At 30.8% G+C, this 16931-nt stretch overlaps 2 protein-coding genes across 2 annotated transcripts; both read right to left on the bottom strand.

The window, feature by feature from the left end:
- Nucleotides 1-8599: 8599 nt before the first annotated feature.
- On the bottom strand, nucleotides 8600-9839 carry LOC145083043 (uncharacterized). Its single transcript, XM_079023356.1, has 4 exons — nucleotides 9528-9839; nucleotides 9357-9439; nucleotides 9078-9280; nucleotides 8600-8963 (listed from the first exon to the last, which is right to left on the bottom strand). The coding sequence occupies exons 1-4, from the start codon at nucleotides 9767-9769 to the stop codon at nucleotides 8847-8849; spliced, it is 645 nt and encodes a 214-aa protein (XP_078879482.1). The 5' UTR covers nucleotides 9770-9839; the 3' UTR covers nucleotides 8600-8846.
- Nucleotides 9840-14323: 4484 nt separating this feature from the next.
- Nucleotides 14324-15529, bottom strand: LOC145067326 (uncharacterized). The gene is made up of 3 exons (XM_079014495.1): nucleotides 15117-15529; nucleotides 14895-14977; nucleotides 14324-14807 (listed from the first exon to the last, which is right to left on the bottom strand). Exons 1-3 carry the CDS (start codon nucleotides 15371-15373, stop codon nucleotides 14500-14502), a joined length of 648 nt encoding a protein of 215 aa, XP_078870621.1. The 5' UTR covers nucleotides 15374-15529; the 3' UTR covers nucleotides 14324-14499.
- Between the last annotated feature and the right edge of the window lie 1402 nt (nucleotides 15530-16931).

Raw genomic sequence — 16931 nt, 5'->3', positions numbered from 1 at the left:
TTTTGGGAGTTCTTATTGGAAGGCTTCCAAGAACAGTTTTGGAACTTTTGGTAGAATTTAAGGCTAACTTGAATGTGTTAGGCCTTAAGGTCTCTGTTGCAGTAATAAGGTGTACTTTTGAGCACCTTTCGGATCTTGTGTATTGATCTGCAACTATCTTGGCTTCAAGAAAGTTATTAAACTTTTTATGTTTAATATTTTTAATTCCTTCTATTGCCTTTTTGGTGATATTCCAATCTTCAAATATACCAACGTTGGGTCCATTGAATACAACGTAGTATGGTTTTGAATTTTTATTAGGAATTTGTAACAATTCCTCTGGGATTTGAATTCCCTCATCAGGTGTTCCTGATCCTGAAAATGAACCTTTAGTTTTTGGGATTTGAATTCCCCCGTTGGGTCTTAGACTAAAGTCTAAGGGTGTAACCAACCTTATTGGAGTTTGTACTCCTGTCTGGATTTTTGGTAAATCCACAACCTTCAATGGATTTGTTGAGTCTTTACCTTGAGCCGTTTGCTCAGGATTAGATGTTTCTTTTCTTTTTAAAGGAGGTGAAACATTGACCTCTTGTTGTTCGATGTTCTTTTGAACACTTACATTTTCTTCTTGACTCATAGGAGAGGAAGGAGAAGAAAGTTCCTTTTTATGTTTAGACATAAATAGTCTTACAATTTTTAATTGGTTTCTGACGAATTCCAATTCTTGTTCAAGAAGAGTTTGTTTGAGCATAAGCTCTTGTTCTTTCTCCATTTGAGAAAGGCTATGTACATGTAGTCCAAATTATGGACTGGGGTTAAAACCTCTTGGGTCATTAGACCACCAAAGTATAACCCTGAATGGCTTTGATTCCTGCATGAAAAGAGTATCAAACTTGATTAGTTTTTCTATTGGAATTCTCAGGTTAAGAAGTCTGCAAAGATATTCTTTTCTCCTTTAATGTGCTCTACTTCGAAGCTATATCTGGAAAACCACATTTTCCATCGAACTAATCGACCTTTTTTGTTATCTCCTGAAATGTTATTTCTTAAAAAATAAGCAAAGTTTTTGTTATATGTTCTTACTGTAAAATTTACAAGTGTTAGATAGATTGAAAACTTTTCAATTGCTCTTTTAACGGCAAGATATTCTTTTTCATTAGAATGGTAATTTCTTTCAGCATCCTTAAAAGATCTTGAGGTGTATCTACAAATTAATTCTTTGGATTGATCCTCAGAATTTATTGCTTTAAGGATTCCTCCCCAATAATTATCTGAAGCATCGGTTTCGATAATTAATTTATCATCTAAGTTAGGATGATATAGAGGTGGAAACTCTTTTAGGTTCTTTTTTATTTTTGCCATATAGCTAGAATCATCTTCAGACCATGACCAAAGGACATCTTTCTTAAGTTTGCATTGTAAGGGACTTCTTATTTTTGCAAGTTTAGGAATGTAGTCTGAAGCATATGTTAAGATTCCTAAAAATCTTCGTAATTGTATTTTATCTTCAATTTTATTAGGAAATTTATGAATATTTTCCAAAATATGATTTTGAAGACGATGACTTCCTTGTTCTATTTCTAACCCAAGAAAATTTATTTTACTTTTAAAAAGTTGTGCTTTCTTTTTGGAAAGAATGATTCCAAGAAGATCACATTTTTTGAGAACAACTTTTACGTGTAACAAATGTTCATTTTCATTGTTGCTAAATACAAGGATATCATTTACATAAACGCAACAAATTTTTTCAAAAGATCTGAATGCATTTTGCATATGTCTTTGAAATATGGATAGAGCTTGTTTTAGACCGAAAGGTACAACAGTCCGTTGGTAATGTCCTTGGGGACATGTGAAAGCTGTTAGGAGTTATGATTCAGCGTCAAGTAAAACTTGCCAAAAGCCAGATTTACAATCGAAAGAGTTGAATATTGTTTTTCCTCTAATAAGGGTGAGAAGCCCATCTTTATTAGGGAGATTATGGCTGTCACCTATGGTTGCTTTGCTAATAGCTTTGTAGTTAACTACCATTCTTTTCTTTCCTCTTCTTATTTCCGCATCATTTTCGACAAGGAAAGCGGGAGATCTGTGAGGAGATTTAGTTGGAATGATGACCTTTATTTCAAGTAGTTCTTTGATTTGTTTACTAAATTCTTCGACATCTTGAGGACTTTATTTCATAGGTTTAACTGTTACGATAGTGGTCGGATCGATTAATTTTATGTTTGCTTTCATCCATTGTTTAGACTTTATTGGGTCTATAGGATTTTCTGAGCAAACTTTTTGAAGCAAACTTTCAATTTTTGAAAATTTTTCTTGGTTAAGAAGAAATTTAAATTCTTCTTCATTCTCCCCCGTTTTAAAAGGCAAAGTCTCTTCAATTTTGCTTTGAGAGATGTTGACAGGTTCTGGTTTTTTAATTTTTGAATTATTTTTCATTGATTCTAAAAATCCAGGTTTTCCATTTCTATAAGCGTTTGTGATTTTATCAATAATGATTTGAACACCATTGTTGTGGAAAGTAATTGTTTTGAGATTTTGTACAAATGGTCTATACAAAAGACAAAAATTATTTCCTAGGATGAAATCTATTCCACATTCTTGTTGGTATACAGAGGGGATATGGAATATTTCTCCGGCAAGTCTTATCTGTAAATCAATACATTTTTTGTTGATAATTACAGGTCCGTTTGCTGTAGAAACCTTTATAGGTTTTGGAGTGTTAATCCAATGTTCTTCTGGAATAACATATTTACTTGTGATACAAAGACTGGCTCCTGTATCAATATAACAATTTAAATCAATATGTTTATATCCGACGAATCTAAAGGTACCTTTAACATAGATTGAATTAGGATTTGTGATAGTTAGTATCACGTTTTTAGAGTTCATGCCCTTTGAGTCAGTCTGAATCAGTGTCTGGTTTTGTAGATGAAGAAAATGATGATTCATCTAGAGGTTCTTCAATCAATGTGTAGACAATTTGTTCATCTTGAAATTGTTCTTCTATAGGCCTAAGGTCCATAGATGATGCTATTTCAAGGAGTTTAACTTTTTGTGGGTAATCTTTCCTATTAGGACACTCATTGGCATAGTGTCATTCTTCACTACAAACCCAACATCTGTAGTTCTTTTTATTTTTCGGATAAAATTTACTTTGTCTTTTGTTTTTTGAAAATCTTTTGATTTTTGGAAATATTTTCCCGGTTTAAACCGTCTAGTATCTTTCTTTTTTGAAAATCTTTTATTCTTTTTTGAATATTTATTAAAAGATTTCTTTGAAGAATTTCTTGTTTTATGGTTAACTTTGCATCCATACTCTAAGGGTTTTTCTTTTGTTAAATGACTACAACAATTTTTTATTAAAACGTTTTAGTCATTTTTTTTTTGTGTTTGATAGATTACAAATTTTTTGAATCTCATCGATAACAATTCTCTTAGCAAAAGCAAGACTGTAAATTGTAGCATTCGTAGATACAGTTATAAATCTGTTATGAGATTGTTGTCCTACAATGAGAATTTTAAATAGATATTGTTTGATCAACTCATGATATATATTTGAATCATTTATTTTGTAAATATTTGTTTCATAGTCACATGTGTAATGATCTAGAAAGCAAATATCACATATGGTGAGATTCGTAAGTCTGGACTTTGCTTTTTCGATTTCTCTTTTTTGTTCATTGGGTTTGTCTTCTATAAGATCTATACCATGGAACATCATGTAGATGACATCAAGCATGTCTTGGAATACTGTCATTGGATTATGACTAATCCAGTTTGTATTTTTGATAAAATTTTGAACTATTCCTCATGTTTTATGGTCAAACAATAAAAAGGATAGATTCTTTTGTTGCATATTTTTCTTTATTAGTCTGAATGATTAGACGTATTTTTGAAGTCCATCTATCGATAACTTCTTTTCTATTTGTTTCAATGTTGTCAATATTGAGAACGTTTGTTCCGAACTGGTTTGGATTTCCAGTGGGAAGATCTGGCATAGAGCCAGGTCTATGACCTTGTTTAGTTTTAGGTCTTTTTCTTCTTTCACCTTGAAAAGAAGATTCTCCAGGATGATCGAAATGTGGTTCGGTTTTATTCATCCCGAAGTTAGGCTCTATATCAGAAGAAAGAGATTCTACTTCTTATTCTGAAATATATACAGAAGTTTCTTTATCAAATGTTTCTTCTATGACATTAATCGTTTCATCAAAGCGATAAAAGTTGTTTAAGTTCCTCAGATGTAGAGATTTCTAAGTTTGTTGTATCATTTCCTTTAGATTCAGCAAGATCTAGTAACCTAAGAGCTTGATCAAGAATTAGATACATTTGATCCATTGATTATTAATTCTTCATCTTCATAGTTATCCAATAAGAACTTTTCTACTTTAGATAAATAATCTATCATGTTGACTTAAAGTAGTCTTTAGGCCATGACATAGAACTGGGATTCCTTGATGATCGTAGTTCTTCATTTCCTACATTATAATTAGGGTATGAGTACTTACCAGTGAATGACTTTTTATCTTCAGTTTTAGGATCTAAAACTATTGTAGTTTTATTGATTATATCGATAATTTCTTTGTTGCAAGAACATTTTTGAAGTTCCTTTTGCGTTTCATTAATAATTTTAGCAACGATGGCTTCTAATTGGTTTGTAGTTACTAAGCCTTGGTTAATCATTTGATCAATCTTTTTTGATAGTTCTTTAACTTTTTCATTTAATTGATTAAGTGATTCTTTAATGTCAACCATAGATGTCATCCCATAAGTTGTTTTATCTGATTTTGCACTTCTTTTAATCTAAGATTAAATCTTTCATTTGGTCTGTAAGAACAGCTTTATAGGCAACTTCTTTTAGTAGATCATCAAAGTTTTTAGAAATTTTATTAAAAGTTTCTAGTAGTTTCGAGTTATGTTCTATTATGTTGTTCATTTTTTCTAACTGGGCAAAAATTCTTTCAAACTGATTGTTATCAACTTTTTCTCCATTTTGAATGGCAAGACATAAATCTTTCTTAAATTGATTGAAAGGTATATTATTTTTTGATAAATCTTTAGAAATATCTTTTTGAATTCCAAAATAGTGATTTATTTTGAGTGTATTTAACCAGCATCTTGCGACAATCTGATTTATATTTTTACAAAGGTTAGCTAGGGTTTGAACGCCTACTTTTCCTGGAGGAGAAAAAGCATATATTTTTTTTTATTAGGATCATCAAGATTTTTAAGTCTCAATGATTTACCCTTTTTGTAAATATGAGGAAGGTCTATCTTACTCATTTATTACTTCACTTAGTTGGCTAATCGTTTGATTTAAATTATCCACTCTAGAAGACATACTTCTTATGCTTTTGAGTATATCTCTTGGAGTAGCTTCCAGAGATTTGAATATTTCACCTATATGAAGAGAATCTATTGAGATTCTAGGTGGTAGCTTTTCTCCTAAAGGTTTTTTTTTTTTTTTTTTTTTTTTTTTTTTTTTTTTTTTTTTTTTTGTTTGTTTGTTTGTTTCTGGCTATGTATAAAGCCCAAGAGCTATCTTGAGGATCTATGTCACAAAATTGTTTATCTTTGACATGTCCTATTTCTGAGAATACATCTTCAAGTTCTATGTATTCTTCTTTTTTATAGTCTATGCTATGATGACTATTTGTCAATGCATATCCTATAAGGTAGGTTATTGTGAAGGGTTTATCTTCTGGATTCATGAGATCACTTCTTTCAAAGTGATGAATAAAAGATAAAACCTTATTTAAGTTTGTTGATTTCAAATCTAAGGCAAATTTAGGATAAATTGAAAACATTAATTTTTGGTAAGCTAGATTTTCTTTGGCTGCACCAAGAATACAATCTTGTCGATGATTGATTCTATCATCAATCAAGGCCATTTTTATTGGAGAATTAATTCCTTCTTGAAATTGAGACTTGATTAGAATTTTTACTGCTCTGATATGGACCATTCTAATTTTAGATCTTATTTCTATGGGAATATTTTTTAGATTACTGTTTATCTGTTCTTTGGTTAATAGTGGTAGATAAACAGATCTTGTAGTATATTTTATGTCGAGTGACATTTCTTTTGTACTAACGAAGTAAAATATTTTGTTTTTTTCTTTTTAACGTATTCAAAATATTAAATCTTGAGGGAACGTTTCTAAATATATTTTCTTTCTTTATTTTAAGATCTGTTTTCTTAATTTTTGAAAGAAGTTCTTGTTTAGTCATTAGACTTCCTTGAAAACCATCTTCATTTTCAACTAAGCTTAACATATGATCTGAAGGTTGTTCTTCAGAATCTCCTCTACCTTTATCTTTTAAGGATAAATCGATAACAAGGCTCTGATACCAGGAAGTGGTTGCAGATAATTTTAAGTTAAAAGCTTATATTTTAACTTTGTCAAATGGTTTTTATTAGATTTAAGACCCTTTTTTAAGAGCTTTGTAGTTAACTACCGTTCTTTTCTTTCCTCTTCTTATTTCTGCATCATTTTCAACAAGGAAAGCGGGAGAAATCATGAACTTATTAGGTTATGATGACTATCTTCATTCATGTACAAAATGGACTATGTACCTGGTCCATAGATAATGCTATTTCAACAAATGGAGTATGTACCTGGTATCAAAGTTAAGATGGACTATGTCACCACAGTTCACCACCACCACCATCTGCCACCTTCATCTCCACTTAAATTTTTTCTGCCACTTCAGTAAACCCACTAGAGAGATCGTGTGGCGCTTTCTCCAACAATATCGCTAAAATGAAACTTTTCCATAACAAATTCATCTACAAATTCAAAATTTATTCTAAATATAAATCTCTAATCAATATGATAAAACAGAATATGAGGTTATTAATTAGAAAACAAAAAATAAATCTTACCAGGTGATATGTCTTGCTCATCTGCACTTGCTTATCAAGATCTTTTGGTTCCTTCCTTCTATTATCATCGACCACCACAAGGTTCACCGATTGAGTATCAGGAAAAACCGAAAAGGTTGAGCCACAAATCACATAAACAAGATAGAACTTACAAACCAACATTGAATCTGATACAGATTCATGAACATAGAAGTGAGCTTAGTAGATTAAGGAAGAAACAGATCGATCAAAGTTTACCTTTTGGGCATCCTCCGAGCAAGGCGATATTTGTCTGTCTTGGAATTCATTACGACGACATTAAAATCAAGGAAACAAAAACATCGAGAACCAATTTCATGCCTCCATCTTTATCAAAACATGATACCGAAGAAACAAATCGATGTCCAGATTCTATGTTTGGATTCAATGGTAGATAGAGAAAAAGAATATGAGAGGAATTCGTGGGGAGGCCATCGAAACCCTAAAAACCATACAAGTTGTGGTGGATTCAAAACCAAAATTGGACCTTTGAGTCAAAGGGCGGTGACTAAACTCGGTCGGAGGAGGCTCTGATCCACAAGAGTGTAGCGGTAAAGGTTGATCTGGGTTTTTTTCAGTCTAGGCTTGATTTTGAAGTTGTAGAACTTAAAAATTCCAAATCAAGAAAAGGGTGTGTTCCTTTTAGGAAGAAGACATACATGAGGGAGAGGGAGAGGGAGAGGGAGAGGGAGAAAGAGAGAGATTTGAACCTTTTACATATTAAATTTCATTTTTAAAAAAAAAAAAAGAGAAAACCTCATAAATTGTCAATGGAATAGTGAAATGACGAAAATGTCTTTCACTTAACGGGCAAAAATTGACGGAGTGAGCCATAAGGACTACACATTAAAAGTTATGAAACCATGGGATCCATCCAAGAGGTTTTTAAATGTTAGGGATGAAACTTCAGATTTTGTAAAACCACAGGGACAATTTATGAAGTTTTGTCTAACAAAACACATTTACAATGCATTTTTTTGTTTCAAATCAAAAATCATTTTTTTACTCAATGCTCACAATTGTATTTCATCTTTTTTTACATTAAAAAATCTTATTAGTATATTATTTCATATTTAAAAACCATATTTTTTTTATATAAATACGATTTTTTATTTAAACCGTAACGTAATGTAAAAATTTGTATTAGTTATATTATAACCATATTTTTCATTAAATACATAATTTTAATGTAAAATATACTAGTATATTTTAACACATAAATATGTAATTTTAATGTGAAAATATGATTTAAATGAAAATAAATACATATCTTCTGTACAATTTTATTTCACCAATTTTATATACATAAATACATACATACGTAGTGCGATGTGGTTCTGGTCATTGAGATCATGTAGTTAAGTTTGTGAATGAGATCTAAGTTTAGAATGACATGACCTCTTATTATCTTTTAATGTACTCCGTTAATGAAATTTTATTTTCATCATCAATTGTCTTTTATTAAATGAAAGACCAGCATTACATCAATATGGTACAGCATTGTGTACAACTTTGCACCATAGCGTAAGAATCGAATTAATGCAAGAAAGTGTCAATTGCTCATAAGAGTATTCATAATGGTGAGTTCAATGGAAGAGTTGAATGAAGTGAAAAATCTATGTGTCATTCAATAAATGAAACTCTATCATTGTGAGATGCCACCTTGACATTCAATGGATTTGGAGTTCAATGGCCATTAAACTTTTCAATGAGAAAAAAAAAAGTTTTTAATTCATAAATATTTATTATAAATTATATTTTATAACATTTGATTGAATTTTGTAGAGTTCAATGTATTGTAAATATATTATAAGAAGAAATTAATAGAGTTGTATAGATCGTAGAAAAATAATATAACAATCCATTTAAATATATGAAGTTGAATGCCATGTGGATGCCGAACACCGATTTTTCTGGCTACTCGTCTCTTTGACCCGTTGATCAGAATTTTACAAGGTTTCAGTATTAATTAATCAATGTCATTGTTTTTGTGCTTTTCTCTTTCCTTGGTTTCTTTTGCGACTTCCCTAGCTTCCTCTAGCACGGGTTCCATTAGATCCTCTATCTTCTCTTGCATTTCTTGAAACTGAAATTCCAAAATAATTAAATCATTTATGTATGTAATCTGAGTTTCCTTTTGGTATAACAAGAAAAATTAAACAGATTTTGAAATATAATTAATACTTTAGCAGAAACTCACCTTGTCAATGAAATCGCCGGCGGTGTGAGCATCTTTTTCCACTCTTTCAGCCACCTGTTCGATGTAATCAAGAGTCTTCTTGATTTGGCTATTTTCCGGCAGATCATCTTCGAGTTCCTCCACCACTTTGTCCACCTTATCCGCCACCGACTCCACTATATCCGATATATGCTCCGCCGTATCCACTATGTGGTCAACTTTCTCTGGAACACCCAATACTATAAGATAAAACTTTCTATTCCAACATTAAAAAAAAACTCTTAATTAATTAATACTTACGTAGAAGTAATTTGATTGGACCTCCTTTGGTTGTAACAGAAGGGACGGCAACTGTCATCAAAATCCCAATAGCCCAATTCTTCCTACACAAAAGGTTTAAAATTAATTAAAGCAACAAATAGATTTAAAAGACTCATAATTAAGTACATACAATTAACATAGATTAATTACCAAGAACCAGAAGGAGGAGTAGGTGGTGGAGATGGTGTTCCGGCGGGTTCCACGTTGGCATAAGCGATCATGGATTCCCATCTACTGGTGGCGATGTTGGTGGTTGTGAGCGGAGCTAGCGCTATGGTGTGTTTGTTGATCGGAAAACCAGAAATAGGATTGAATGAAAGGCTAACATGGGATTTGTGAGTTAGGGTTTCATGCAAATTTATTTGAGAAGACAAACACGTTGTGATCGACATGGGTTAATTAAGATCTTTAAAATTTCAACTTTTTTTCGGATATTATGTGTAGAAAACAATTTATGGAATATATTATATATATACAGATACATATAGATCAGGAGATGATGCTGTAATCACGTACAATTATTATGATATCCGGAAATTGTCGTGTTTATGACATTTTTGCCCTTGTGGCACGTGGTTGTTAGCTAGCTAAGAAACAAAGAGAGCAATCGTATCCAACGAAGGGGATCATATAATTATATTGTCTACACTACAACTACCTACTCAATACTCATCTTTATGCTTACAGCTAATAATCTTCTGTTTGCATTTTCCTTCTGTACATGTTTGATAAAAAAGAAATAAAAATTCAGTAAAATATTAATATACGTCACTAAAAAACATTATAAAGTACTTGTCATATATATTAACGTCGTATTACAATCTTAGTTCGAATTTTTTATCCGATACAAACTCTTGTAAAAAAAATGCCATAACCGATATGTCAAAACTACTGAACTTTTGTTTTAAATTAATGTGTTCTAGTGATATCGGTTAAAGTTTTAAATATCCCTTCACAAGTGTTTATCAGTATGGATCCTTTATTTATTTTTATTTTTTTTTATAGCTGGCATGATGCATACACAATGGAAATATGGAAGAGCAAAGAAATAATTGGCCATATGTTATTGTTTATTGAGTAATTGGTTAAAAAGATTATCTTGTGAACAGAATTATCAGCAATTCACATGCCAAATTGTTTATTCGAGAAAATTGAATAGACCAAAAAGCTTGACCTAAAGCCGAAAGGACACCACAAAAATGTGCGGAATAGTTTAATAATGTTAGGTAAGGAAATTCAATAAAATGATTTATAGTATTAAGGCAGTGTAAACTACAAGAATGATACCCGTGGTTTAATCAAATTTACAGTTTTGTTCCAATTTTTAAAAATTGATTGAGCTCATTTTATGGTTTTATCTCTCTTCCATATAAATGAATATATTATCCAAAGTTTTAAAAATTGGTTCGAACTGAGACCCAAATATATGGGTAGTTCAACTATCAACATTTTATGTCAATTTCTATCCTGGAAAGAATCAAACGATTTCTTTCAAAAACAAGTTGAACCAGTGTGATAGAACCAATATAAAACCGTTTGAACCTGTTTATTGGATTTGGATATTTGAATTTTCACTTAGGCTATGTTTGGCTTACTAATTGAAAAACTAGCCGATAAAAAATGATGTTTGATAAAACTATCTGGAATATATAAAACTACAAAAAAACGCATTTAAGAGAATGTGTTTCTAAAATTGATTAAAGGGTATATTTGGAAAATTTTTAAAAAAATGTACTAAAAAGCTAGCGTATAAACTATTTTTTGGTTTGCCAAACATGACAACATAAAAAACTCAAAAAATAAGCTAGTTATGATGTGCCAAACACAATCGTAGCCCCTTAAAAATTATTCATTTTAAAGCAAATTGAATAGCTCGATCGGAGTAAAACTTATGATTATGTATTTTTTATTGTATTTGGATTGATCATCCACTTCTTGTTATGTGTATTATTAATGTTTGAATTTGTAAATATCAAATTCTTGGTTTATATATATATATATATATATATATATATATATATATATATATATATATATATATGTCTAAGAAAATATATAATACATAAAAATTCTAAAAACCAAATGAAATGACGGTTGAATCGAAACCGATTCAACTAAAAAATTAGTTTTTAAAACATTGATATTACACATTATAGTATATACACCCTCTCTAATAAATGAAGACTTTTTTTGTCACTTGTCACACTCTGATTTAATTTGTCAAATGTCATTTTGTAGTTATTTTGAAATATTTTTTTCTACATGTCATTTTATAAGTTTTCTATTTTATTAAATTCCACATAATATTTTAATGTAATAATTGTAATAAATGTAATAATAAATGGATATCAATTTTATTAATGAACTTACCTTTTAATTTCAAAATTTCCAAAATTAAAGCTTATTAATTAGTTTCTTTTATTTATTTAAATTTAAAAGATAAAAAAATTTACAGTATAATAATTCATTATTTTTCTTAGACAAAACTGCAAAAATGGTCCCTGTGGTATGCATTTTTTCTGAGGTTTGGTCCAAACCTCGACTTTTTTGGATTGGTAGTCCTTTTGGCCTAGTTTCAATGCGTATTTGGTCCCTTGGTAAACTAAAATGACTGTAATGCCCTTTATGTATTTATTTTTTATTTTTCTTTCATTTTTTTAATTCAATATATATTTATCTATTTTAATAAATAATAGATAAAAAGAGGGCTCTCTCTCTCTCTCTCTCTCTCTCTCTCTCTCTCTCCTGGCAGAATCCCAGATCAAAGAACTAGTTTTTGGTTCAAACACTTCTTGCACGATTGGTTCATATTTATTTTTTATTTTTCTTTCATTTTTTTAATTCAATATATATTTATCTATTTTAATAAATAATAAATAAAAAGAGGGCTCTCTCTCTCTCTCTCTCTCTCTCTCTCTCCTGGCAAAATCCCAGATCAAAGAACTAATTTTTGGTTCAAACACTTCTTGCACGATTGGTTCATCTTACTGTTCAGCGGCCTCCCCTGTAACTACCCATCTCCCTCTATGCCTACCCCTAATTTTCATTTGAAATCGATTCAGGCTTGTAAAGCAAAAATATGAAGAACAACAATTTGAGATTGTAGGTGAGGTTTTAGAGAAAACGAAAACGTACAAACCCTGCTTCTGATTGTCGGATATCAAATCAAACACCGTCATCGTGTTCCTCTTGATGTTGAAGTTGAGTGCAATCCGGAGAAAATCGAGACCCACAAAAGGGAGAAAATCGAAGCAAGCAGAATTGACCACATGTACACGATAACAATGGTCAGAGTTCAATTAGAACCATGGTGGGTGGGATGAGGGGCATCGATTTTGGTGTCTGCAATCACCCTCTTCGTCATTTGCCTTAGTTTTGACGGTGAAATTCGTCACTGTAAATCTAGGTCACAAGATTATGAATCGGCATCTGAACGGTGAAGTTGGCTTCTACATCTTTTGATTATCAAGTTTGGTAACATAAATTTCTCAAGAACAGGGGTGAAGTTGGCTTATACTTCTTTTGATTATTAGGTCCGGTGTCTGCAATCACCCTCTTCGTTTGTATATGGGTCACTGCGTGCAAGAAGAAAAATCACAACCCCTGTACTGGCAGCCATATGGAGTTGGGTTTTGTACTCCGATGACAACAACCAAATCCTCACGAACACCATTGTCGGTGGTTCTTCTGTAATCAAAGAGTCAAAGATTGGGTGATGGTATGTAGTTTTTGTATAGAGAGAGAGAGTGAGAGAGAGAGAGAGGCCTTTCATTTTTTTAATTATTAAAATGAATAAATAATTATTAAAACTAAAAAAAATGAATTTAGAAATAGAAAATAAATACCCAAGGGCATTAAAGTCATTTCAGTTTACCGAGAGACCAAATTCGCAATGAAACTAGCTCAAAAGGACCACGAAGCCAAAAAAGTTGGGGTTTGGACTAAAATCCCAAAAAATGCATACCACAGGGATCATTTTTGCAATTTTGTCTTTTTCTTATCTATTTTAGTTAATGAATGTTTTTTTTTTCACATGTCATACTCTCATTCAATTTGCCAAATATCATTTTTGATTATTTTGAATTAATTTTTCTTTCACATGTCATTTTATGGGTTTTCTTATGAGAGTTGATTCATACATAATAATTTTTCTCCATACACAACAATTGTTGCTTTAAAATGTTGTATTGTACAACTATATAATGCATGAATTGTTGTGTATGCCAAAAACGATTGTATACAAATCACTTCATTTTTCCTATTTTAATGAATTCTACATAATACTTTAATATGATAATTACAATAAATGTATTAATAAATGAATATCAATTTCATTAATTGATTTACCTTCTTATTTCGAAATTCCCAAATTAAAACTCATTAGTTTATTTTGTTTATTTATTTAAATTTAAAAGATAAAAAAATCAATTTTAATAATTCATTATTTTTCTTATTTTATTATAAACCTAAAGTTCTTAAATATTTAGATCTTCATATTTTTTTTTAATTAACACATATAATACATAGGTTTTACATCTAATTTTCTTATAAATTCAAAATTTTTAAATATTTTAACATTTATATTTAACTTTATTTTTTTAAAATAACTTCATCTAATAAATTAGTCTCTCAATTAATATAATATAGATTTAGAAAAGGCCACGAAACTCGGTGTGATGGGCTACAAGACCCACAACAAATAGTTTAGCAAAATACTAGTGATGATGGCCAGAATGATCCAAAATTCTTAATTTACGTCATGCTACACTTATTCGGTATCACTCATAAACATTCTGCAATCCGCATCCTATTGTATCATGAGAGATGTAGTTGTGCATTATGAACTATAGGCGCCATATCGTAAATGCATGGCAGACGTAATTATTAGCTTACGTACGAAAGAGAAAATGGATGTTCAATATCTGAAATTTTGAATTATTCCTCCTGTCATTCGAGCTCCTTTCAAGTTTGATTATTTAGTTAACAAATACATAGAGACCAATTAATACTAAACAACCAAAATATTCATGAATTACCGTTAACGTTTTTTTATACAGAAGTAATCAAATTTACGAATAAAAGAATATATTTTCCATATAATTATATACAGTCAAACTCAAAATTAATGAATCTTTTGAGTACTTGAGTTAGGATCTTGATGGAAATTCTTGGTTTGATCTTTGACTGATTCACCCAACAACTCCACCTCCTGTTCTATTTCTTCAACGTTATGGAGGAAATCTTCAACCAATTGAGCTTCTCTTGCTACTTCCTCCGCCACATCTTCCACAAACAAGGCGGCGTTTCTCCATTTACCACCATCAGGAAGATGATCGGCCACCTCTTTTGCCACCTTGTCTACCGTCTCCGCCACTTCCTCCACATACTCTAGTATTTTCTCGGTTTCCTCAACCACCGTATCAACTTCATCTTTGCAAACAAAATGTTAAGCATATGTTAATTAGTATTTATTACCAAAACTAATGAATATATTAGATATCAATGTTGAATTTGTACCTTTAAATTTCAATAAGTTGCTCCATTTTCTACTGAAAAACGGTACGATCACGGTAGTTATTATTCTAAAAATCCATTGTTGCCTGCAATTAAAAAAAAATACATAAGATAAGTTGTCGTTTATAGAACCTTGTTATGTTAATTTCCAAATATATATCAACCTAAATTAAATCAAACACTTCATGTTGAATTGAAAAAAAAAAATCCAAAATCATAACTGACCATGAACTTGAAGAGTCACCGGTAGGAGGAGGAGGACGATGATGATTTCCTGGTTTAACACTATACACCAAGAAGGCTCTACGATCTAATTGGCTGCTGGAAGTGATCAGAGTGCCCCCGACAAGGTGCGGTTTCTGAGGTTGGAGGCCAATAGCGGCCAGTTTCTTAGTGATTACCAGACGGGTAATAGGCAATCTCTGTAAATACTCAATACTACTCATCATCTTACCATAGCCAAGAACCAATGTTGTCGCCATTCTGTTAGTTATATGATCTTGAACTTGTGGATTTCGAAAACGAGAAAAAGGGTGAATATATAATGTTGGGATGTTTAAGTTTAATTAACGTATATTTTCTTGATGAATCTCATTTATATATATACACTTAACTGTGTAGATTAAGATAAGGAATTGAGAGAAGATTAGGCTATATATAAAATTTGGCACAAGTGTCAACTTTGCATCATCGTACGACAATTCCACACGTTATGGGTAAACCTGGTTGACACAAGTAATCGTAGGTTCCAGAACAAGAATCTGATTCGGATTTACGTTGCCTGGTCTGCCTTTGGCCCAAAGAAAAGGAAATTTCCAGTTCCAACTTCCAATTAAAACCCGACTTCGGTCAATATATACAAACTAATATATAATATATGCTTCTTAATTACATAGCATACATAAGATATAAGTATATACAGATCTACATATATAGTGGGATATTATATCATCATGCCGGCTTCTATATGGACAAGTGGACACGTAAACGTTTTCTGACACGAAGATGAAATCCCGGTCAAATTAATTGTGCATCAAGGTGAACAACTTATGTTGACTTCTTGGAAGATATTTGAAGAAGGAAGGAACAAACAATGTGTATGGAGGTAATCCTCATATATGGTATATATCTTATTTTAGTTATTGAATTCCTTTTTAACCAGTGTAGCACTTAGTCGGAATTGAGCAACACTTTAGGATGCCAAAAACGCACGCTTTAAACAAGTTGAATTGGCTATCGATAATCAGACTTTTTTTTATGGGTCATATAATTTCTTAAGTAGCCTTTTAGTTGGTATATGATGATTAAAATAATAATAATAATTAATATATCTTTTAATTTGTCTTAGTTAGGTTGTTATTATTATTATTATCATTATTATACACCTACCTAGTGATTATATTTTTCAAAAGTGTCATACCTAAGATTCTTTAGTAGATCCAGATTTATCAAACCATCTCATCAATATTTTGGTTTTAGCAAAAGAATGTAAAAAATATGCAAAACATATATTAGTTAAAAGAGATTTTTCTAATATGTGTCATAAAGGCACATATAAAAAACGTTAATTGAACTATTAATTATATGAGTGATTATCATAATTAAATGTGATAAACATTAATTATATGTAATAGGAATGAGTTCTATGGAAAACAAATAATTAGGACAACATCTACCGGAACCAATAATCAAATGACACGTGTCCATTTCTTTCTTCACAAGTAATGTATTGTGGAAGTGATGTGTTGTTATGTTTTCATTGGTTCAAATATGTGTTGTCCTAATCATTCATTTTCCATATAACTCTTCCCATATGTAATATTACCATAATTAAATGTAAAATACATTAATTATAAACAATATCATAAGGGTTACAACACAATTTGTTGTTCGTTTACCCGCTACGTCTATGTAAATCTTTCTTGTGGATTTATACTAATTAAATTGTTTATTTATATTCGTCATAATTACTATTTCAATTAATGCTTTTTATATGTGTCCTTAGAGGATATGTTAGAAAATCCCTTAGTTAAAATCAAC

This window comes from Lactuca serriola, chromosome 1 (assembly GCF_051521515.1).
Source record: "Lactuca serriola cultivar US96UC23 chromosome 1, Lser_US96UC23_V15, whole genome shotgun sequence".
Classification (NCBI taxonomy): domain Eukaryota; kingdom Viridiplantae; phylum Streptophyta; class Magnoliopsida; order Asterales; family Asteraceae; genus Lactuca; species Lactuca serriola.
This window is presented reverse-complemented; position numbering and strand designations above follow the sequence as displayed.